The 22,092-nt window shown below is 58.9% G+C and overlaps 8 protein-coding genes across 8 annotated transcripts; 4 read left to right on the plus strand and 4 right to left on the minus strand.

Annotated features, from left to right (window-relative positions):
* Positions 1–3,402: 3,402 nt before the first annotated feature.
* Positions 3,403–5,454, plus strand: USV1 (uncharacterized protein; the record flags this gene model as incomplete). Its single annotated transcript, XM_060602769.1, has 3 exons — positions 3,403–3,917; positions 3,960–5,035; positions 5,111–5,454. 3 exons carry the CDS (start codon positions 3,403–3,405, stop codon positions 5,452–5,454), a joined length of 1,935 nt encoding a protein of 644 aa, XP_060459130.1.
* A 1,688-nt stretch (positions 5,455–7,142) lies between these two features.
* CcaverHIS019_0603250 (uncharacterized protein) lies at positions 7,143–9,165 on the plus strand (the record flags this gene model as incomplete). The annotated part of the gene is made up of 16 exons (XM_060602770.1): positions 7,143–7,220; positions 7,302–7,426; positions 7,464–7,542; positions 7,601–7,766; positions 7,803–7,878; positions 7,928–7,956; positions 7,989–8,014; positions 8,049–8,112; positions 8,143–8,234; positions 8,266–8,441; positions 8,473–8,531; positions 8,561–8,718; positions 8,752–8,759; positions 8,790–8,957; positions 9,050–9,112; positions 9,147–9,165. 16 exons carry the CDS (start codon positions 7,143–7,145, stop codon positions 9,163–9,165), a joined length of 1,386 nt encoding a protein of 461 aa, XP_060459131.1.
* A 257-nt stretch (positions 9,166–9,422) lies between these two features.
* On the plus strand, positions 9,423–11,457 carry CcaverHIS019_0603260 (uncharacterized protein; the record flags this gene model as incomplete). The annotated part of the gene is made up of 3 exons (XM_060602771.1): positions 9,423–9,707; positions 9,986–10,976; positions 11,021–11,457. The coding sequence occupies 3 exons, from the start codon at positions 9,423–9,425 to the stop codon at positions 11,455–11,457; spliced, it is 1,713 nt and encodes a 570-aa protein (XP_060459132.1).
* An 809-nt stretch (positions 11,458–12,266) lies between these two features.
* On the minus strand, positions 12,267–15,377 carry CcaverHIS019_0603270 (uncharacterized protein; the record flags this gene model as incomplete). The annotated part of the gene is made up of 3 exons (XM_060602772.1): positions 12,267–13,403; positions 13,440–15,107; positions 15,297–15,377. The coding sequence occupies 3 exons, from the start codon at positions 15,375–15,377 to the stop codon at positions 12,267–12,269; spliced, it is 2,886 nt and encodes a 961-aa protein (XP_060459133.1).
* Positions 15,378–16,348: 971 nt separating this feature from the next.
* On the plus strand, positions 16,349–17,387 carry NOP1 (uncharacterized protein; the record flags this gene model as incomplete). The annotated part of the gene is made up of 3 exons (XM_060602773.1): positions 16,349–16,514; positions 16,550–16,860; positions 16,896–17,387. 3 exons carry the CDS (start codon positions 16,349–16,351, stop codon positions 17,385–17,387), a joined length of 969 nt encoding a protein of 322 aa, XP_060459134.1.
* Positions 17,388–17,734: 347 nt separating this feature from the next.
* Positions 17,735–18,560, minus strand: CcaverHIS019_0603290 (uncharacterized protein; the record flags this gene model as incomplete). The annotated part of the gene is made up of 4 exons (XM_060602774.1): positions 17,735–17,831; positions 17,863–17,983; positions 18,090–18,260; positions 18,461–18,560. The coding sequence occupies 4 exons, from the start codon at positions 18,558–18,560 to the stop codon at positions 17,735–17,737; spliced, it is 489 nt and encodes a 162-aa protein (XP_060459135.1).
* Positions 18,561–18,852: 292 nt separating this feature from the next.
* Positions 18,853–19,890, minus strand: CcaverHIS019_0603300 (uncharacterized protein; the record flags this gene model as incomplete). Its single annotated transcript, XM_060602775.1, has 2 exons — positions 18,853–19,772; positions 19,806–19,890. The coding sequence occupies 2 exons, from the start codon at positions 19,888–19,890 to the stop codon at positions 18,853–18,855; spliced, it is 1,005 nt and encodes a 334-aa protein (XP_060459136.1).
* Positions 19,891–20,746: 856 nt separating this feature from the next.
* On the minus strand, positions 20,747–22,040 carry PRX1 (uncharacterized protein; the record flags this gene model as incomplete). The annotated part of the gene is made up of 6 exons (XM_060602776.1): positions 20,747–20,797; positions 20,849–21,231; positions 21,266–21,323; positions 21,430–21,500; positions 21,548–21,632; positions 22,002–22,040. The coding sequence occupies 6 exons, from the start codon at positions 22,038–22,040 to the stop codon at positions 20,747–20,749; spliced, it is 687 nt and encodes a 228-aa protein (XP_060459137.1).
* Between the last annotated feature and the right edge of the window lie 52 nt (positions 22,041–22,092).

Raw genomic sequence — 22,092 nt, forward strand, 5'->3', positions numbered from 1 at the left:
ACCAAAGGTTATTCGGCAGAGCAAGGTGCCAATGTTGATGTGGGAAGTGAGGATAACGAGTTGAGAGGGATGAAACAGGGCAGAGAACTCCTTCCAGTTCAAAGGGGTTCAAGAAAAGAGGGAAGGGGGGGGGAGAGAGGCAAGGGGCCGACCGACTGTGTGTGTTATCCCAATTCAGGCACATTCAGCCATATCAGCATGGCAAACTGTGAAAATTGCTTTATTCAGCAATTGGTCGTCAAAGAGTATTCTCAGAGGCTTGAGGGGTAAAGTTGAATCAAGGGCAATATCCATGACTCAGTAGTCCCTGGATTCAGAGTGGGAGAGGATGACGACCTGTGCCTGAGAATGTTAGCCTGGTCAGACTGAATTAATATGATTGGTTGTTTTGCCAATCCTGGACCCCTTTGATCGCCCTGAGAATCAGCGCCATCTACCCATCCTATTCAGGGGCATCTCCCTATTACCCCCCGCAACCCCCGCCTATATCCCCCGCCTCGCTGTTTTAGCTCCGACTTTGACTCAATCATTGCTTTGAGATGATTTAGTAGTCGTCTGATGCCTCTGATCCTTTGATCATGCTGTTGGTCGGCGGTCGCGTCACTCTTGGGCTCCCACGACCATCCAGACCATTCAGACAACAGACAACAGACCAGATGACCTCGGTCCAACACGGGCTCTACCCCGCTCCGCTGACCTCTGTCGGGTGGATGAATTTCTCCCACAAGGCCAGAGGGCTACAAGTCCACAGGGTTGGGTATCACACGCCATGTCGTCTCGCAGGCCCAGCTCACAGCTGTCAGACGCTCTCTACGCCCGACTGAGCAGGTGTCTTGCTGTTCCGTCTCACACTCACACAATCGCGCGCTCCCCCGACCTCTGGTCATTTGCCTATTACTGACCGGGGCGGGTGACATTGGACTTGGGAGTTTGGTTTCGGCCACTTGACAGGTATCGCCAGGTCGCCAGGTAACCCAAGGTGGTTGAGGTTGAGAGGTCAAGTCTACCCTGGTCGCCCCTGGAGGTTGAGAGTTTTGACTTTGGTCCTCTGTCCTCTTACCTCTAGTACCTGTAGTACCTGTAATACGTGAGGACTCTATCATCCCATCATCAACATACTTGTACAGTACATGGTATCCTTTGTACAGTGTAGATTGATACAATCCCTTGTCACTTGACTTGTACAATACTTGGTCACTTTGATCAACATCCCATTCATCTCAACTCGTCTTGTTGATTTTCATTAACTCATCAACACTCGGATTCAACAAACATACAAGCATACACACTAGACACATACACAAACCCCCCAAACTTGTCGATCTTACAAACGCACTAGTTCAAGTCGACATTACCCATTTCCCTTTAGTCGCCTAGTCACCTAGCCCTCTAAGCCCCCTTATAGTCTTCGCCACTTTCCAACCTCAAAACCCTTTTGGTCACAGCCCAACGACCTCTGTTACATTGCCTTGCCTTGCCTGGCCTTGCATTCATTCATCCACCTCAACCTTTCACCCTCGACGCCTCACGGTTCTCATTCACCGATCACCGATACACCTGGCATAGAACAGCTTGGCCACCTTGGTGTTACCCCGCGTCCCCCACAACCTACTCCAGTTCTACCACGGCCTTTCCGGTTTGCCCTTTAACCTCCGTTAGGCCGACTGTCCGAAACGACAACCTTCTCAACCCCAACCCACATTCACACCCCCCATCCCTCCCCCCCCCCCCCCCCCACCCCACCCCCTAGTCACCCACCTTGAATCTAGACTCCCACCAAACTCGCCTATCAACCTCAACATTGACTAATCCCACATCCACTTCTTACTCTTACATCAAGAGTCTTATCTCAGACTCGCTCGGCCTCATCCATTGCTGCGCTGGCGTTGCATCCATTCCCATCGGCCAGCTCAAAACAAGGAGAACGCACGCACCGTTATACGCCAATCAACCCCGTGGAACCGCGCACCTTCAAACGGTACCTGGTCAGTCTCTATCTCTCCCTGTCTTGCCCACGGACCTGGACCTGGGACCTGTCCTTGATCCCCTCTTTCCATCCATATCCCATCACCTTGATCATCCCCACCCCACTCCACCCCACTCCACTCCACCACTCTCGCTTTCCTTCATGATCATTGTGATCGTGGCACATCTCACTCGAGTTTTCACCGCTCGGATGGATCAAGGGCATGTGGTGCGTTGCGGTCACGTCCTGGATGGGAATGTCCCAACGCCCCCACTGTGGGATGGATGGATGCGATGGCAGATCCATGCATGGTTGAACGACGGCCCTCCTCCTCGCTCCGTTCTTTCTCTCACTCCACTCACCTTCTCCTTTCCCATCCACTTGTCCTTTCAACCAGGTCCCGCAGATAGGCCAGCAGTCCTCCCGCACGGCTTTTTGGTTGCTGACATGACGCAGAACGAACAAGGTTCCTCTAGCGCCCATAGCGACAGTGCAAAAGCGTCTGAGCGCGAACAGGGTAAGTGTTCGCATGATTCCCAACATTCCCCATTGCCGCAGAGAGAGCTACAGACTGTGTGTGTCTGAGAGAGAGAGAGGAAAACGCATAGGGAGCGCATTGTGGGGTCGAATCTGTGATTTCCAAGGCTTGCAGAGGAAGGCCGGCCATTTGGCGTCGCTGTCATGAAGGTGCGCCCGACTGCGGATGAGCGAACATCCACACAAATGTCAAGCTCTTGTCACTGCACAATCATCCATCCACCTAGCCCAAGCCGCATCCAACCTATTCCATCCTTCACTGTCGCAACGCTTTCATTCTGCATTCCCGATCTCGCAAACCCCTTCACACGGTGCTCCGCTATACGCCGCGTTTCTATCAAGGTGTGAGCAGAGGCACTCATCGCCCCATTTTCGTGCTTCAAAAGCAAGTGGTCACGAGGTTTCTGATGGCGGAACCCTTCATGGGCACTCTTGCTCCCTTACCCACGTCCTTCTGGGCCGCTATGACCTCCACGCTCGCACCTCGTTGTGCCGTTGTGCCGACCAGTGCTTGGACGTCGACCTTGCACCGCCGCATTAGCCCTCTCGTCCCCGCGCGGGTCAGTGCACCTCTAGGTTTTGGGTGTTGGGCAAGCCAGCCAACAGCCAAAGCGCATGTTGGCCAGAAGCGGGCCGCCGCCCTGGCCACTGTCCGGATGGCCGATGATCACATCGGCGCTGGGCTGGAGCACGTTCCCTCGCGTGCCCTTTACTCCCTCCCCGCCTTGCTTCTCCCTACGTCTTACCTCTTTACCATTCCTTCATTCTCATCTTCTGTATCCTCTTATGCTGACCTCGCAGCGAACACTGTTCAGACGACAACACTCTCTCCAGCAGTTTTCGCCCCCATACGCTCATAAGCGAACGTCAAGCCCTTCCAACACCCCATCTGACGCTTCATGTCACTCACGACAACTGCGCCGCTGAGCTACTCCGACCGCCCCCCTGCCTCGCACCTGTCCTACCCTCCGACGGACAACCGCCCATTCCAAAACCACAACGCTCGCCCCGGCTCCGCGCACGGCGTGCCTCCCTTTGACGTGTCGTCTCCCGAGCGTCTTCACTCTTCCGGCGCCGGCGCCAACGTCATTCCAAGAGTCCCCCTACACGACATGGGCCCAGCCCCAGGCTCATCTCACGGCTACCCTTCCCAGCCTGTACCCCAGATGGGTGCTGCCCCTTACCCACCCCAGCCTGCCGCTGGTCAACAATACTACGGCATGCCCCCTCAGCCCGCAGACACCACGCCGCCGACCTCGGCCGGCAATGGCAGGGCACCTGCTGGCAGCTTCACAACCGACGGTGCCCCTATTGTCCCTGTGGGCATTAGCGGTGGCAAGATGTTCCGTTGCCGCGGCTTTGGCGAATGTGACAAGGTGTTCACACGCTCCGAGCATCTTGCTCGTCATGTCCGGTGAGTCAATTTATGCTTTCCGACCTACAGCTTACCCAGCAGCAAGCACACCGGAGAGCGTCCCTTCCCTTGCCATTGTGGAAAGGCCTTTTCGCGTCTCGACAACCTGCGCCAACATGCTGCCACCGTCCACGCGGACCAGACGTCGCTGAACGAGGCCATGCTGGCGTCGCTAGCTTCGGTTCATGCTGCTTTGTCGCAGCGGGCAAACCGTGAGCAGAGGCGCCGCGGCGAGGTTGTCGAGGTTCCGAAGAATGCCGTCGAGAGGCCGCGTGGTGAGCGCAACAAGGCTGGTCAGCAGCAAGTTCCAGGTGTAGCTCCTGGCGGGGTCCCTCCTCCGGGTTACCCTCCGGGAGCCGTCTACCACCAGCCTCCACACGGCCAGTGGGCTCCCCCTCCGCCTCATCACGACGGCCGCCCGCACACTGCAGGCGGCGGCCCAGCTCCAGGCTGGGGTATGGAGTACCCTGGCTACCCCGGCCAGCCTCCAGTAGGTGACGGCCGCCCTCCGACTGCCGGTTCGGCCACCTTTGGCGACGACGCAGGACCAAGTCGGCGTCCTCCATCGTCAGCTGGTTACCCTCCCCACGGCGACTACTACCCGGGCGGGCCGCCTGGCTCGTCTCACGGCCGTCCCCCAACCGCGGACGCTCCTCCTGGCACGGCCGGCTCTGGCGACTCGAACGCTGCTGCCGGATACCAATACCGTCCGGTCTCATCGAACGGGCCTCCTGGCCACTACGCTGACTCGGAACCACCCACCTCGTCCCACGGTCCTCCTCCGCACTCGCCCATGTATCCCCACCCTGGAGCAGCAGGCGTCGCGCCCGGCGGCAATTGGGCATCCCCCTCGACATCTCACTCCGCCTACCCGTCGGGTGACCCTAGCATGTACCCCCAGAACCCCGCCTTGGTCGGCCAGGAAGGTGCTCACCCGTACCCGCCGGGCGCTCCGCAAGACGGACAGTACGGCCCGCCGCCTCCTGGCTCGTCTGGTGGCTACCACTACCCCGCTCAACAGGGCTACCCGTACTACGGCCAGCAGTCCCCTGCCCAGCAGCAGGCTGCTCAGTTCGCCAATGCTTCTCTTCCCCCGGGGTCAGGACCTGTGCAGCCTGGTGCGTATCCCCCCGGCGCTCCCAACGAGTCGCCCTTCCAATACAATGCTCCAGGAACCTACCCTTACGGGCCAGGGCACGATGGCCGCAAGCGGCGCGCCGATGAAGACGCAGGCGGCGAGCGCAAGCAGCTTCGCAGCAGCAACGGGCCAAATACTGGCGACCAGCGGCCTGCTACGGCGGGTAGTCAATCAGGTGAGACCCCAATGTGGCTTCCGCCAACCACCGAGCGTCGCCAATCTCTCTCAATAAACGCCCTGGTGGAATCGCATGATGGCCGCGCGTCCCGTCCGCAGACGGGTGACGCTGCCCACCCTGGCGCGTTCTCGTATCCGTATCCCGGAGCGCCAGGGCCGGCGACCGACGCGACCGGCGCGCGTCCACCCACCAACGACAAGAAGGCCGTTCCCGCCGAATAAGGCGATCGAACTCGACACCACCCACCAACCACGATACAATACCACCTCGCTACCTATCAGCTACCGGAACAATCTGCATCTTTTCCTCCATCCTCTCCCCCTCATCATCGTGATTCTAGTCTCTCTCAGCATCAGTCCCGTGGACGGCGCTGGCGCTGGGCGCTATGAAGTGTTTCGTTTCAGTCTGTGATCCTTCTCCCATCTATACTTCCCCCTCCATAATCGCATGAGAGCCTCTGGGCCGCGTAGCGAAAATGTCCGTAGTTTCTCCGTAGTTGATAGTCTTTTTGCTTGATGCGCGCTGGGTGCGTTATTATGGATCTGGATTTTTGTATGCAGTGGTCAAGAAAGCATGGCTGGCCAGAGCAAGGGCACGTTTGTCTGGGCCACAACTGACAGCTTCTGGGCTGTCACTTTGTTTACACGACTTGGTGTTGGACAATCTGTAACTCGGTTCCGACATCAGCCTGGCGGGCTGACCTGATGTTGTTGGATCGGGCACGTGCATGCCAACGACGATCATGGCGGAACGGAACGGGACGATCGGGAAGCGGAATGTGATCGTGTGCGCAGTCGCCGAACCAACCCCGGGGAATAACACGGTGTGGGATAAGGTGCGGAGCAAGGTGCGGCGAATGAAGTCGAGTGTTGCTGGTATCTGTATCGGTCGACAAATGTCTTAGCGAGAGTGTATCATTATGACGGTTGGCGAGCGGCGTCTAGGTCTGAGCCGAGGTGCCGGTGTCTGCGAACTGTGCAAGCAAGCGGCGCCTGGCAACAGTCTCTGCCTCTGCGACCGTGTCGGGAATTATGAATCGTTGTGAGCATTTACAACCATGTCGGGGAGTCTGCGATCGTCGGAACCGGCGTCTGCATAGAGCACGCGAATGGTCAGCAAGTCTCAAGATCTCGAGCGGGGTCTGGTCTGTCTTCGGCTCGGCATCTGTGAGTTACAGTTGTACAGTTGTCCTGGGATCCGGTGAGGTCAGTGAGCGGCGTCTGCTAGCTCGCTGAGCTCTCTGCGACTCTGCCAGCCAAGCTCTAGCGCCAGATATCGGCGTCTGACACGCGTCGTACGAGCCAGCGTTGTCGGCGTCCTCACAACGTCACATCAAATGTGCGGGGCCGCAGAGGTACCAGGCTTAGACTGGTTTGTGGAGTGACAAGGTTGGGTTTGTCGTACGATGGAGCCTCGCCCAGGACAGGCACCAGCCACTAGCGCTATCTGATAGCCCTGGTCTGGAGCGGACGTGCCTCCTTGCTGCTGAAGAGCTCACGTGCAACATGTCCACAAACTGGATCAAACTGGATCGAGGTACGGGGCTGGTGGACGGGTTGAGTGGGCCAGAGATATTCAGTTTCTACCCAGTCTCTTAGAGATTCAGTCTCATCCAGTCTCTATCCAGTCTCTAACCAGTCTCTATCCAACTCGCCAAGGTCGAAGTTGCGATGACAAGAAGCGAACAAGCCATGATCGCGATGTTGGACAACATTCAATAGTCCAGATCTGGCAAATGGGTTGTCCTGGCGATCAATGCAGCGATCCGTGCATGACCATGCGACCAGCTGTCAATGTCGCGCACTGTCCTCCATCCTTGCTTCCCTTGACCCAAACATTAATCCTTCCTCATTCACGCCACTGACATCCAACTTGACTCTTTCTACCAACAGGCAAGACACGAGACACAATGTCAGCTCCGCCGCGCATGCTGCTCCTCTGCCTCTGGGGCACGGAGCAGTTCTGCGCTCTCCCTCCGTCCTATGATGTGGGTTGTGGGTTGTGGATCGGGGAGCTGGATCTCTACGGCGTCGGCCACCCCCCGGCAAGTCTAACTTGCTGACAGCAGAAAGCCCTCGCGCTCGCAACGGAAAAGTTCCAGGTGCCCGCCACCCACATGGTGCGCCTGAGCTGTCCAGTCCGGGAACTGCCTCATTACATTGCGGGATACACCAACAACACCGACTTGTTCATGTGCGCCGACCATAGGATGGGGTTGAGCTGACTCCAGCATGGACAATGACTCGTACCACTACGCGTGTGCGAACAAGCACGTTGTGCGGCTCGACGTCAACATTCACGAGAAGGTTGTGCGTAAATAGCCACCTGGGCATGTCGGCATGTACCAGTGCAGATGCTGACCGGCAGGGCAAAGCTGGTGGCGGCGGAGGAGGTAGTGGAGGAGGTGGCGGGGACAAGGGAGGTGGTGACAAGGGCGGAAGCGACAAGGGCGGAGGCGACAAGAGCGGTGCGGGCAAGGGCAAGGGCGGCGATAAGAAGGAGGGCGGTGATCAGAAGGGTGGCTCGCCTGCTTGTGAGCTGTTACGCGTGGCACTATAGCTCACACCAGCCAAGAGTGCGCCACAGACGCTGAGCGTCAATACGACGGCGGGCAAGAACGTCTCGCTTACAACTACTGTGACGGGGTACGTAGAGCCTGGCTAGAACATCTGCCAAGTTGGCCGCTGACAGCAGAGACCTGCCCAAGGGCCCGCCTGCCGGACGTCAGTCACCTGAAGGGCTTGCTGATTCTCAGAGTATCTCGGCACTCTGACGGTGGAAGTGAGTTTCTCTCGTGCGGACCCACTCACGCCAGAGCGGCACGTTTGCTCAGAACTTCCAGGGCCAACAGCTTGGCCCCAACGAGGTGCTCACAAAGTGTGCGTCGCCCCGTGAATCAACTCACTCAGTCTACGTGCAAGAAAAAGACACGGTGCGGCTCCTCTTCCGGCCCCGTAGCGTTCGGCCGCAGATTGACGTCCTCTTCCCTGAAGAGTCGAGTGTATGTCTCCCACTGGTGACGCTCACGCAAGCTCGAGGTCAACGTCGCACTCAAGGGCTGGATGGTGACGACTGCGTACCCCGAGGTCGTCCTGCGCCCGGACGCCGGCTTTACGCGCCTCCGCTGGTTCCTGCGGGTCAAGAAGGGTGGCGTAGTCGAGGACCTGCTGACCGGCACCGAGTCCCACGGCCTGTTCATGGAGTTGCTGTCAGCCCACATTTGTATTCGCTGACAACAGGCCGGAAGCCGGACCGCGCCCAAAAATCGACACTAGGCCCACCGCCCCTCTGAATCCCGGTATGTTGGATGAGGTCGGCTGACACCAGCGTACCCCGACGTTCGGCCGGTCAACGCGTGGGTCTTGCAGCAGTCCTTGTTCCTGCAACATATTGACCGCGTGCTCAACACCCTTGGTCTGCCACCACAGAGCCGGTCCGCACTAATCACGGCGTGGCTTCCCGGCATCACGCGGCACAAGAACATTGTGAGTGTGCAGACCAGCCAAAACTGATGACAGGCTTATCGGTGAGCCCTCGTAGAGATGTACTCATTCAGCATCCTCAACAAGGAGCAGCTCGACCCGTCGTTGCGCCTCGAGCTCATCCCCGCACCACAGGTCTTGATGCGCCTCCTCATCCTCTTCCGCGGTATCCCTGATGGCGAGATGAAGGAATGGGCCGGACGTCAAGTCGGAAGTGACATGGGTGTTGACTGGCGTGAGACGTGAGTGACGCCCGAATCGAGCATGTTTTGGTGGCTTGGCATATTAGGCAACCCGGCAGGGAAAAAAGGAAAGGAAAGGCACTAAACCCTAGCGTGGGCTGGACACCACACCTCAACGACGAGGCGCTCTTCCGTGTCATCGAGTATGCGGCGATGTGAGTGAGAACATGTGGAGGAGGCTGACCACAGGGAGGTGTTTGACAACTAGTGTCAGGCAGCAAGCAACATCGTCATCGATTAGAAAATGTAATGTGCAGTGACTTTTTAGTCAGGCACAAGCAGACGCGATGGGATGGATGGTTTCAAAGGGATCGGCAGAAATTGATGGGATGTGATCAGATCCAAACTCGAGGGCCCAGGCAGTGTTGACCGCAGTCGGTGCCTAGAAATACCCCAGTATCAACACTCCCTAAATACTACGCGTTTCCTCTGTCTTCATCTCCACTCGTCTTCCTTCACCATCCAATGCTCACACTTCTAGCCCTCCCCCTCGTTGCGGGACAACTTGTCCCCTCACAGACCTATGACCCCCCCGGCGCAGCGGCGGGCAACACCCCTTCGACTGGCTCGCCAAACACCCAGTGGTCGGCGGTTCTCGGCAACTCGCTGTGGTTCTACGACGCTCAGCGTTCGGGACGCCTCGATGCCGGAGCGTATCCTAACCGCGTAGCGTGGCGGCAGGACTCGGCGGTCAATGATGGCGAGGTCGTCGGCCTGGATCTCAGTGGAGGGTGGTATGATGCTGGTGACGTGAGTTAAGCGGTGAGCGGCGAGAGGCGGGACAGATGCGTATGGGAAGATCCGAGGTCTGTGGAAAGGGACGGATCTTTGTCAGACATGACGAAATGGAGGTGTCGGAACCGGGGAGGGCGATGCCAAGCGCGCTATTCTCGGATCGCGGCTTGTGCGCGTCCTTTCCTGCCTCTATTATCATTCCACAACGAGCATGACATGATGCTTCGTTGCACGCTTGGACACTTGGCACGCTTCGCATGCTTTGCGTGCTCCGCAGCTCGCACTGACACCAGTGGATCAAAGCCACCTACCCCCTCGGCTTGACGATGTGGGCTCTCTCATGGTCGGCCATGTCCTACGGACCCGGCTTCGAGGCCGCAAACCAGACCGCCTACATGGACAGCACCTTGCGTTGGGGCTACGACTGGCTAATGAAAGCCCATCCCACCGACGACACGCTGTTCGTCCAAGTCGGCGCCTCGGCCCACGACGGCGGCAACGCCTACTGGGGTCCAGACAGTGGCCTGGCCGGCAACCGCTCATGCTACGCCATCAACGCCAGTTATCCAGGTACAGACGCGTGGGCGTCAACCGCCGGCGCTTTCGCCATGGGATCACTAGCGTACCAGGGCACGCAGTGGAACACGTCCACTTCGGCTTGGGGGCCAGCACCCCTCGCCAATGCCAGCTACTCTGCCCAGTTACTGAAACATGGCGAGACGCTTTACCGCGTCGCAAAGGAGAACGATAAGAAGAGTTTCATCGACTCAATCAAGGACATTGGTCCGGCCTATGTTCCCAACTCGTTCGGAGACGACCTGTGTACTGCTGCTTTGGCCCTTGCTGCCGCTACCAACAATAGCGCATACTACGCCGAAGCGTATAACCACTACACCAACTATAGCCTGTCCCGCTCTGGCGCCGTGTGGAACTGGGACTCGCGCGTTCCCGCAGCCTACGTGCTGTTTGCGGAGCTCGCCACTGCCCGCCCAGGCTTGGCGGCCGGTGCGGGCCTCGACGCCAACCTGACAGGCTGGCAGACCGAGGTTGAGGGCTGGATCGAGCGCTCGATTGCCGGCGACTCCGGAAGAACCTACATCTCCCACGCGGGATTGCTCTTCTGGGCTGGCGACAGCGACGAAGCGTCTCTCAACCCCGCCATGGCATTTGCCGCCCTCCTCCTCCGCTACGCCCCGCTGGCCAGTAGCACGGATAAGGCGACACAATACCGCGACTTTGCCGCCACCCAGATCGACTACCTGATGGGCAAGAACCCTATGAACGGTGAGTAGCTGTGCGACCTGTGCAGAGCTAGGTGCTAACCCCAGTCCCATACATTGTAGGCATGCACCCCAACTCGCCCGCCGCACCACACGTCGTCCGTGGCTCTGGCCTCACCGACCAAAGCAACCTCCGCGATCCCCCAACGAACAAGGACACGCTGTACGGCGCCGTTCCAGGCGGCCCCCGCCCCAACGACCTGTGGTGGCCGTGGCGTGACGACTGGGTCCAAAATGAGATCGCACTCGACTACAACGCCAACCTCCCCGCCCTCGCGGCATACCAGCTCGCAACGGGTGCGGGAGACCCATACTACGTCGGCGTGACGGCCGGATACACCGTCCCGGCCGGACAACCATGCGACGCGGCCCTGCCGTGCAAGAACGGCCTGAGTGGCGGCGCGATCGCCGGTATCGTCATTGGATGCCTGGCGGCCATCGTACTCGCCGGCCTGGCGATTTGGCTGTACCGTCGGAGACGGTAGGACAATGGACAGTTATAGAAATGGACTCTTTTCGATAGAACAGGCAAGACATTGCCCCTCCCCTCCATAAGCATGAACGCGACCAGGTGCTCGAGGTGCTCGAGGTGCTCGAGGTCCAGAGGCCAAGTGATAGAGAGAGGGGCGAGGCCGGCTCGATTGTGGCCAAAAGATGAGCTCTTGCTCGTGTTCCCCCTAGCCGACTTGAACGACTGACCTCGTCATGATCTTTGCAGATACTGCAGATACTAGTGACGCGCTCTACCACTGAGCTAAGAGGGACGCTGGAATATACCTCTTGAGATGAAAGTGGCTCTCGGGCGAGAGGAACCGGGGTTGAACAGTGCTGTGAGCTGTGAGCATGTCGTGGGCGCGACACTGCCAGCGTGGTGGATCTGTGTGAGCCAGCACGGAGATTGCTAGTTGTACACCAAACTCGCCGATGACTGACGAGGATACATCTGCCGGGCTGCGCTGCTCACCAATATGTCACATGTCACGTTGCTCCTCGTCGAGCTTCCATCAAGGCTGAGGCTGCGTGTGCCGGATCCCAGATCCCTAGGCATGCTGTCGGACAGACTACGTGATGCAGAACAGCGCTGAGGCCATTGATCGCGGCGACAGTCTTCAAACCCAAGTGCATAATCCTAATGAGCCACGGCCCAGAACAAGGGGGCAAATTACGGAACGGACGGGGATGTGAGCTACTATGCGATGCAGATAGATGATGATGAGGGTATACAATGCCGACACGGGGACATGGGCGCCCCCGTCAGAGACGCCAGAGACGCCAGGGACCTAGCGCACGCCACCTAGCGCACGCGCTGGTAGAATAGGAGGTAGGCACAGCGCTCGCGCCCACCGATGAGACCGGCGCGGCCGTTGCGCGCCTCGTCCTCCGACACGACGACGTCGTCGGTCGGGACGGGCTGCACGGCCTCGTCGTCAAAGTGGAGCCAGCCGGTGCCATCAGGTCGGCTCACAGCGACCGTGTAGTGCCCGCCGGTGGCGCTGTGGCCGTGGTGATACACGACACCGAAGAGGCGGTACTTGATCGCCTGGGCCGTACGTTTTGGTGGCGAGACAATATCCTGTGGGATGACAAGCTCGGTGCCGTACGCGACGGGCTTGGCGCGCTTGACGACGTTCTGTTCTTGTGGGTCGTACACGAAGCGCTTGAGGTGCAGGATAAGAACTGGCGGCAGCGCCTCGAAGAAGACCTGCTTGGTCGCGTCGACATGAGCGTTGCGCGCCGCTACCCACACGCCAGGCACAGTCTCGGGGTCGTTCAGGTGCTTGAGCGCGTCGACGAGCGTCTGAATCTGGGCCGCCTGCACGTCGAGCTGCAGTGGCTGGTATGGTTCGAGAGTGACGCTGTCCTTCTGACCAGGGGCGTGGAGGACGGAGCGGAGCGTGCCGCCAAATATGCGAGTGATGGCTGACTCGTGGGCCTCAGCAGCGCGGACGACGTGCGTCTTCTGCTTCTTGCCTACCTCGAGCCAGTCGTCGCCGTCGTCACCAGCACCAGGAGATACTGGTCGCCCAATGGTGCGCTCCGCATGGCCGTTGGCCTGCGCGACCTTGGACACCGATGTAGGCGGCTTGGTGCGCAAGTACAAGCCGAGCAGCTCCTCGTGCAGCGTGTTGAGGAAGAAGCCAAGGTACTCCTCGGCGTCCTCCTGGTACCCGCGGCGCATCGAGTCGAAGCGCTTGTTCTCCTTCATCGCATCGTAGAGGTTCTCGGGAATGAAAGCGTCGTCGCGGCTCTTGCCCTTGGGCGTCGAGGCGCCCGACGAACCGTTGGTCGACGGGCCTGGCACAAACTCGCGGAGGAAGATGATCATGGCCTCGAGAAGAGGCGTGCGGCGTGCGAGGTCGGCCTTGAGGCGCTTGCCGAGCTCCTCGAACAGGTCCGTAAATGGCGGACAGTAGCGGAGAACCTGGAAGATCTGACGTTAGCCGACCGTCAAGCAATAGAGACTCACAGTGTTGGCAAAGCACATGTTGCCGGTGTTAATCAGGCCACGCGGAATGATGGGCTGGGCTGGGCGGACGGGACGCGCACGCAGGCCCTCGGTGAGCAGGCGAGCGAAGTCCTCGGCAGGGGAAAGAGGTGCACCGACGGCCGCCGCAGCCGCGTAGTTGAACGCCGGACGGGGTTTCGCGGGTGCTGGGCCAGTGGATGGGGGAAGAGAGGGAGCAGCAGTGGAGCGGGGGGTCTCGGGAGCCTCGGACGGGAGCGACACGTTGGTCTTGGACGGAGAAACTAGAGTGGACGAGGGACCAGCGGAGCCGACTGGAGTGGAACCAGTGCCCGGCGCACGTAGCAGCGAGGCCCAGCTGCTCGGCTTGACTTTGGCTGGAGTGGCGGCACGAGGTGCGGGGGTAGGGACAGGGGATGCTGGGGTAGGGACAGGGGATGTTGGGGTAGGGACAGGGGATGTTACGACTGGGGTAGGAGGCGCGCTGGTGACCTCGCCGAACACAATCGAGACGTGAGGAAGAGGACGGCCGCCCTTGATGCCGAACGCCAGCAGAGCCTTACCGAACGGCTTGCTGCGGCTCACGCACGACCTCCTGCGGCACACACCGTCGACGCGCTCGACAGCGACGTTCTGAGGAATGCCCTTGGCAAGACGGTAGTTGTACGAGTTGCCGTGGTCCTCCAGCGAGGGGCGCGACGGACGAATGCGGATAGGGTCGTGGGTATACCTGCGCTGCCGCCTGGAAGGAGCAGCCTTGGGTGACGTGACGCCAGCGAGAGAAGCACCGGTGAAGGTCAAGCCCTTGGGCCCGTCCTCCTTCTGCTCGGCCGCGTGCGTAGCCGTCTTCTCGGGCACGCTGCCCTCCTTCTTATCGACAGGTTTTGGCTCTGCGACATCGGTCTGGCCAACAGCGACGGACTCGGGTGCCTCAGACGGGGCAGTGTTCGCCTGCGCACTCGCCTTGCTTTCCGGAGCGGGCGGTGCCACCTCCTTTGGCTCGTCGACCGGCTCCGGTGCAGTCTCCGTCACCTCAACGAGTGAAGGTTCTGGGTCTGCCGCCGGCTCAAGCGAGAGTCCTAGCGACCCTCCTGCTCCAAGTTTTTCTGGCACAGGTGCGATAATCTCGTGCGTTGCTGATGATACTGAAGGTGCATCGCCGTTCATGATGCTGCCATTCGCAACCGGCTCAGGTTTGCGGGGCTGGTATTGGAAGCCTTGAGCTGCGGGGTTGAGGCCCTTTGATGGTATGGGCATGTGTGGGTGGGGTTGGTGGGCGGGAATGAAGCCGTCTGGGCGGAAGCCGCCATACTGCATGGGGTGCTGGTACCCTACACCGCCGCCGCGGCTGTAAGGATGGTCTGCGGGCGCATTGTATTGCTGGTGATATGGGTTCATGTTGGGGTAGAAGTTGTCTCCGACGTCGCCATTTGGGCCCTCGCCACCGTAGCCCTGGAAGCCGTTGTTCATAAAGTAGCCGTTCTGCATGGTGCCAGGACCGGGACCGGGGACAGGCATCTGGCCAAACGGAGGGTAGAAGTGGCTCTGGTAGCCACCAAAGTTGTTGAAAGGGTTGAAGCCGGGTTGGAAACCGCCGCCGTTAGGATGAATGGGCTGTTGGGGCCCGCCGTGTGGTTGAGGGATGTAGTAGCCGTTGTATCCCCAGTTTCCCTGTTGTGGGGGGAAATGCTGTTGTGGGTGTGGTGGTTGTTGAGATGGTCCGGATGGGGGGTATGCAAGGGAACCGTAGGTGGGTTGTTGGCGGTCGACAAAGTTGTCTTGGTGAGGGTGTGGAGGGTGGGGTTGTTGAGGATGAGGATGAGGATGGGTGGGATGGGGATAGGGATGGGTATGTTGGACGGGGGCAGGTGGGGCATGAGGGGCTGGGGCCGCTGCGACGACCCCGCTCGAGGGATTGGCCCCTTCCGGGCCTGGGTTCATCGTGACGACTTTATCCCTCTTGTGTGCTCTGCGTCGCTCTGGGTTGGTAAGCACGCGGCTCGAGGTTGGGTGAGAGAACAAGGACGAGTGGGCGCGGAGGGTGCAAGAGGTGTTGCGAGATGTGAGGAAGGGAGAGAGAGTTGGTGCGATGCGTGAAGAGGACAATGTGAGATGAAGATGAATGCAGAGGTCAAGGGCGAGTGTGTGTGTAATGATGATAGAGGTGTAGAGGTACTCACGCGAGTCTAAGAGAGAGGACAGAGGACAGAGAAGAGTGGAGGGGGAGTTGGGAGGTGGTAGGTGGGTAGGTAGGTGCAAGGGTCGAGGGGTAAGTGTTGAAAGGGAACTTGAAGTATGTAAAGCAGTACGGTCTTTAGGATCGTTGGCCTTAACCCTTTTACTTCTTCCAACAAAACTTGATCAGTTTGTGACTCGAGTGATGACCGTCTTCTATCGCTTGTCGCTGTGTGAGACAGTAACTGTTTCGGTTGATTCAGGAGGGCACGGAGGAGTTTGGTGTGGTTGGCTGTGGGCTGTGGGCTAGTTATGGATGATGGAGTTTGGGTGAGGGGTTGGATGGAATGCTCTCCTCCTTTGGTTCTCCTTGGTTCTCCTTTGGTGGCTGTGGCTTGGTGAGGAGACTGAATCACTCGCACCGGCTACAGGCTACCAGGCTGCAGGCTACTTGTTAACGTAGCAGTTGTCTCACCCTACCCATACAAGCTATGACCAACCAGACCACAACTTCAATACACCGCGGGATCAATTACAATAGACTGAGACTGGCTTCTTTGAGTGAATAACCTTGTGATGGGCGATGATTTAATCGTCCCAAATATCTGCAAAATATTTTCAGAGCAATTTATCCCACATCTCCGAAAATTAGGACTCAAGGCTTAGGACCTCACTCCACCTCCTCCACTCAGCACTCACACTACCCACATCCACCCCCCCAACAAAATCTAATCAACATGGCTTTCGGCGACCGTGGAGGACGTGGCGGAGGACGCGGTGGTGGCGGCCGTGGCGGCTTTGGTGGACGCGGTGGTGGCCGCGGCGGCGCTGCGGGCGGCCGTGGCGGATTCGGTGGGCGCGGTGGCGCTGGTGGTGGCCGTGGTGGACCGGGTGGCCGTGGTGGTGAGTCTCACCTTTACAAGCAAGACTGACCTCAGCTCGTGGTGGTGGCCGTGGTGGTCCTGGTGGCCGCGGCGGTGGCCGTGGCGGCAAGCCCGGTCTCGGCAAGGGTCCTGGTGCGGTCACTATCGAGCCCCACAAGCACGCTGGTGTCTACATCGCCAAGGGCAAGGAGCACCTGCTTGTCACCCGCAACCTGACCCCCGGCGAGAGCGTCTACGGCGAGAAGCGTATCAGCGTCGCGACTATGAACGCCGACGGCGAGGAGGAGAAGGTCGAGTATCGTGTCTGGAACCCCTTCCGCTCCAAGCTTGCTGCTGGTATTCTCGGTGGTCTTGATGCCATCCACGTGAGTCACTCCCCCCAGATAACGCTGACAGTCAGATTAAGCCCGGAGCCAAGGTTCTCTACCTCGGTGCGGCCTCTGGTTCGACCGTCTCGCACGTCGCCGACATTGTTGGCCCCGAGGGTGTCGTTTACGCTGTCGAGTTCTCTCACCGCCCGGGTCGTGACCTGATCGGCATGGCCAAGAAGCGCACCAACGTCATCCCCATCGTCGACGACGCTCGCCACCCGCAAAAGTACCGCATGCTCCTGCAGATGGTCGACGTCATCTTTGCCGACGTTGCCCAGCCTGACCAGGCTCGTATCATTGCGCTCAACGCGCACCACTTCCTTAAGCAGGGTGGCGCGATCGTCATTTCGATCAAGGCCAACTGTATCGACTCCACTGCCCCGGCAGCGCAGGTGTTTGCGTCCGAGGTCAACAACATGCGCAAGGAGGGCATCAAGCCCAAGGAGCAGCTCACTCTCGAGCCATACGAGCGTGACCACGCCATTGTCGTCGGCATTTACGAGCGCCACACTGGCAACTAGGCCAGCTAGTTTGTTGCCACTTTGCAGACTATCACAGACTATTCCACGGTTTGACCGTGGTCGCATATTGTACCTGCGCCCAGCCGGCGCCATGTATTGGGATCGAGCATAGCACAGCGAGAGTGAGGGCAAGCACGAGAGGTGCGAGGCGGAGTGACGGGGTGCGGGTGGGTCGCAGGCGCTTTGTTTGTGCCGTGTGGATGTTGAGTGGCGGCTGACTAAAGCGTCTCAGTGGGGTCGATGTAGTTAGTTCCGGGGCACGCCAAAGCCGCGCCACTGATGTATTCACATGCATCGGCTGGGCCGCTTGACAACACTGTCGATCACACTGGGCCGAACCCCAAGCTCTAGAAATACTCAATCTCAAGCTCGCCCTCAGCCGTCCCGCTACTCGGATTGTCCGACGAGTACCACCCGTCGCCGTGGATGTCGCGCAGCTCCCCACTGATGTCAGTCAGTTCCTACGCGAACCCACGTCGCACTCTCTGGAATAATCTTGAGGCGCAGGTTGATGGACGCGAGACAGTTGCCAGTGACGCGGAACACGACTGAGCCGCTCCGTCCGTCAATCTTGCCGGTGAAGACTAATTGGCCGTCTGGTGTGAGCTCCGTAGATGGCGAGTCCAGCTGGACCTTAGAGCCAGACAGCTGATAAATCCCTTTGGCGCCACCGTCGGGTCACTTCAACCACCGAACACTCACCCATCTCAGCCCCGTTCTCGAGGAACAGCATGACGTACGCCGCCCTTCCTGATCCCTCGAGACCGCCCGTGAACTCGTAATCAGTCACCACGGTGCCCATGTGCGACGGCATGTCAAGCTTGGTATCGAGATTGGTATCCTTGTGGTCGATTGTTTTGATCGTGAATCTGACTAGGGTTAGCGAGAGGGATGGGGTGGTTGGGTTGGGGGGTAGAGGGTGTGTGTTGTTTGTAGGAGGGAAGGTGCGATCTGGGTGCCGATCTGCCATCAAAAGGCGAGTAAGAGGATGTGGGAAAGAGAAGCTGTTGTCATTCAAAATGGATGTGACAGGGTTGGAGATGATGGAAGACGCGTCGCTGGAGGTGACGCACCACGCGTAAGTTCACGCGCCGACTTTGTGGTTCCGGCGGGAGCTGCAGTGGGAGTCGCCCTAGGAACTGGAGCAGGCGGGGCAGGCTTGACGGTGGACATGGTAGAGTTGAGGTGAGTCAAGAGATGAGAGTAAATGAAGATGGAGTGATGGAGTGATGGAGTGAATCTAGAACACGTATCGATGCTGTGTCTCTCGGTCACGAGGATGCTGTGCAGGGCGGAGAGAAAGTGACACGGATCGCGTCGGGACTCGGATACATGCTTCCGTCGTGTGATGTGATGTCTCCAAGTATCCTCCGTGCCTGAACCTGGCGATGGCAGCTGGTTAGTCCTTTGTGCTTACGAGGGAACAGTATACATGGATCATTCTATAGACTAACGAGACAAACGCTCACGGAGAGAACTTTTCGCCAACCATCTCCTCCGTCACGCCCCAAAGGCGCTCCGCTGCCGCCTTGTCGACCGCATAAGGCGCGACGAAGTCGGATTCGGAGATGTTGAGATGGGGGTCTGCGCCGGTGGGCTTGACCTTCGCAATCTGGCAGTCGGTGAGATACGTTCCGCTGTGGGTTTTGAGTGCTGGGTCGAATGCCGCAACCAAAGTAGTAGACGCCCCCTGGGGGATAGATTTGAAGAACACGCCCGGCTTGGGTGTTCCGTCCTCGTTGAAAAACTGGCCTACCATACCCTTCATGTCCTCCTCGGTGAGGTGGCGGGCGAGGTTGGTGTGAATCGCGCCTGGGTGGAGCGAGATTACCGTGAGTTTGGGATATTTCTCAGCCAAAGCAACGCCGTTGAGGACCGAAGCCGTCTTGGACTGGCCGTACGACATGAACTTGTTGTACGTCTTGCCGCCCGAGAACCCCATGTCGTCCCAAAGAATGTCGGAGACTCGGTGGCCGACCGAAGAGACTAAGACCACACGAGGAGCGGGCGAGGCGAGGAGGTTCGGAATAAGAAGGTTGTTTAGCAGCCATGGGGCCATGTAGTTTGTGCCAAACTGGGTCTCGAAACCGTCCTCGGTGGTGCCGTAGGGGCACATCATGATGGCCGCGTTGTTGATCAGGACGTCGAGCTGGGGAGCCGCAGCCGCAATGGCCTTGGCACCGGACCGGACCGACGCAAGGCTGTTCAGGTCGAGCGTGACGAGGGCGAGGTTGGCACTAGGCGTGTCCTTGAGGATGTCCGCTTTGGCGGCCTCAAGCTTCTTCATGTCACGGCCGGCGAGGATGAGGAGCTTGGGAGCCCTAGTCGCGATCGCGCGGGCAGTCTCGTAGCCGATACCGCCGGGCGAGGGGCCGGTGACGACGACTGATGTCAGCAAAGTAGAGATGGGAATCTCACCAGTCTTGCCCTTGATCTCGTTGGCGAAGGCGTCGACAACCTCCTGAGCGGTCGTCTCGCGGTTGTAGTTGGTGTTAGTGGCCATTGCTGGTTGCTGGTTGGGCTGGTGGGTGTTGGAGTGCGGTGGGTTGCTGGTTGGGCTGGTGGGTGTTGGAGTGCGGTGGGTGAGTTGGAGGATGTTTTGTGTGAGTATGATGGTCAGCTGTGTCCCGTCAATGAGCTTTATATCTCTTTGCAGTCCCATCTCTCTTTTGCTCTTCCCACCATCTTTTTGCTCTTCCCACTATCCGACCCTCCACTAGTGGGCCGACGGCATCCATGACACGCAATGACGATAGGTGCGGAAGTGGTGCACTGCGAGCCGAGGCAACGAGGAACGAAGACCAGACCGTAGGCCATCAAGGAATCGGACAGGTACCGATTTAATATTGGCAAAACTGCATAATACTGCTGACCGTTCTTTCCACGTGGGGCTGTCGGCCGTCGGCCTTCAGCCTCAACCCTCCACCCTCCATCCTCCACCCTCCACCTTGCATGCCTCGAAGCGACAAGTATCCCCATGCATCCGCCCGTGCATACTAGTGATGTCACCGAAGGTACAAGAATGGCTTGAACGATGACTGGCAGCTGCAAGTCTGCGCAGCACTGCGGAGACACTCGACAAACGAGACTCCATCTAGCACTAGGCAACCCAACGTTGTTCGGCGGATCGGCGGGAATGCGGGGCCAGACGCCAGCCGACCTTGTCATCGCGACATTCAACCAGCCTCTGCGATAAACCAGATTTCCGAAATACCAGGCTCTGAGATCCGACAACATCCCATGAACCCCCTTCCAAGCTGCCAATATTCATCAACTCTTCGTCATAGTACAACTACTGAAACAACCAAGATGACCTTCCGTCACGAAGGCGCTCATGCGCCAGTGTTTTGGTGCTACAATTACTGGGCCTTGTCCTTCTTCGAGGGGTCCGAGGTGAAGCGGAGGTAGGGCTGGGGTCAGCTCGCGCACGCAGGACCCTATTAGCTGATAGCGCTACTCACGTAAACAACCTCGACGTCGTCGCCGAAGAGCTCCTTGACCTTCTCGCCCTGGACCGAGGGATGGACAATGACCTTCTCCGTGCCGCCGGGGGTGCGCCAGTTGGCGGGAGTGGTAATCTTGTACTTGTCACCGAGTTGGAGCGAGTCAATGACACGGAGGATCTCGGGGAAGTTGCGGCCAGTGGACGCAGGGTACGTAAGGGTGAGGCGGATCTTCTGCGCGGGGTCGATGATGAAGACCGAGCGCACGGTGAACGGCTGGCCCTTGGCGTCGACGTTGGTCGCGTCCTGGTAGTCGAGCATGTCATAGAGGACCGAGATCTTGCGCTCCTTGTCGGCAATGATGGGGAAGTCGAGCGGGTCGGCGCCGTTGGTCAAGGCATCTACTGTGAGCTACTAGGATGACTCGGAGCTCACCGATGTCCTTGATCCAGCCGTGGTGCGACGCGACGTCGTTAGCCGAGAGACCGATGAGCTGTTATCGCGACAGGGACATGGGAGTGAAGAGATGCGAAGAACGTCACATGCCGAAGACGCACAGTGTCAGTAGGGCTTCGCAGGAACATCAGGTATGAACTTACCTTGACTCCACGCGACTTGAAGTCCGCCGAGGAGAGCGCGACCGCCGAAAGCTCAGTAGTGCACACGGGGGCTTCCTGTCAGCAACTGCTCTCGCGTCCAAGCGATCAGCAGACATACTGTAATCGTCGGGGTGCGAGAAGAGAATGGCCCACGAGTCCTTAATGTACTCGTGGAACTTGATGGGGCCCTGCGAGGTCTCGGCCTGGGGTTAGGGTGATCCAGGATGGCTAGGAGGGATGCGTGAGGGTTGGGGAAGGAAGTGGGGCTCCTGTCACATGGAGAGGGCAGAGCACAGCGAAGCGCCATCGCCCGCCGGCAGCCTATGCGTGGCGCAAGGGACTCCGTAGCTCGGCTGCAAGCCGGATCGCTGATCGCTGAGGTTTGCGAAGCCGCCAACGCGAACAACAGTGCAAACAGCTCTCACGGCGGTGGACTCCCTGGTCCTGCCAGCTGACACACGAGCTAGCTGGCTACATCTGTGGCGGGCAGGTTATCGTCCGGCAAGCGCCGCTAACGTCTTCCTCTCCATCTCAAGGAAGGCACTGTGGTGGTGATGGGTGTGAAGACGTACCTCGAAGTCGGGGGCGGTGTCACCAAGACGAAGACCCATGATTGCTAGTAGTAGTGGTGGTAGTAGTGGTGGGGAAAGGTGAGAGAGAGTT

This window comes from Cutaneotrichosporon cavernicola (genome assembly GCF_030864355.1).
Source record: "Cutaneotrichosporon cavernicola HIS019 DNA, chromosome: 6".
Lineage (NCBI taxonomy): Eukaryota > Fungi > Basidiomycota > Tremellomycetes > Trichosporonales > Trichosporonaceae > Cutaneotrichosporon > Cutaneotrichosporon cavernicola.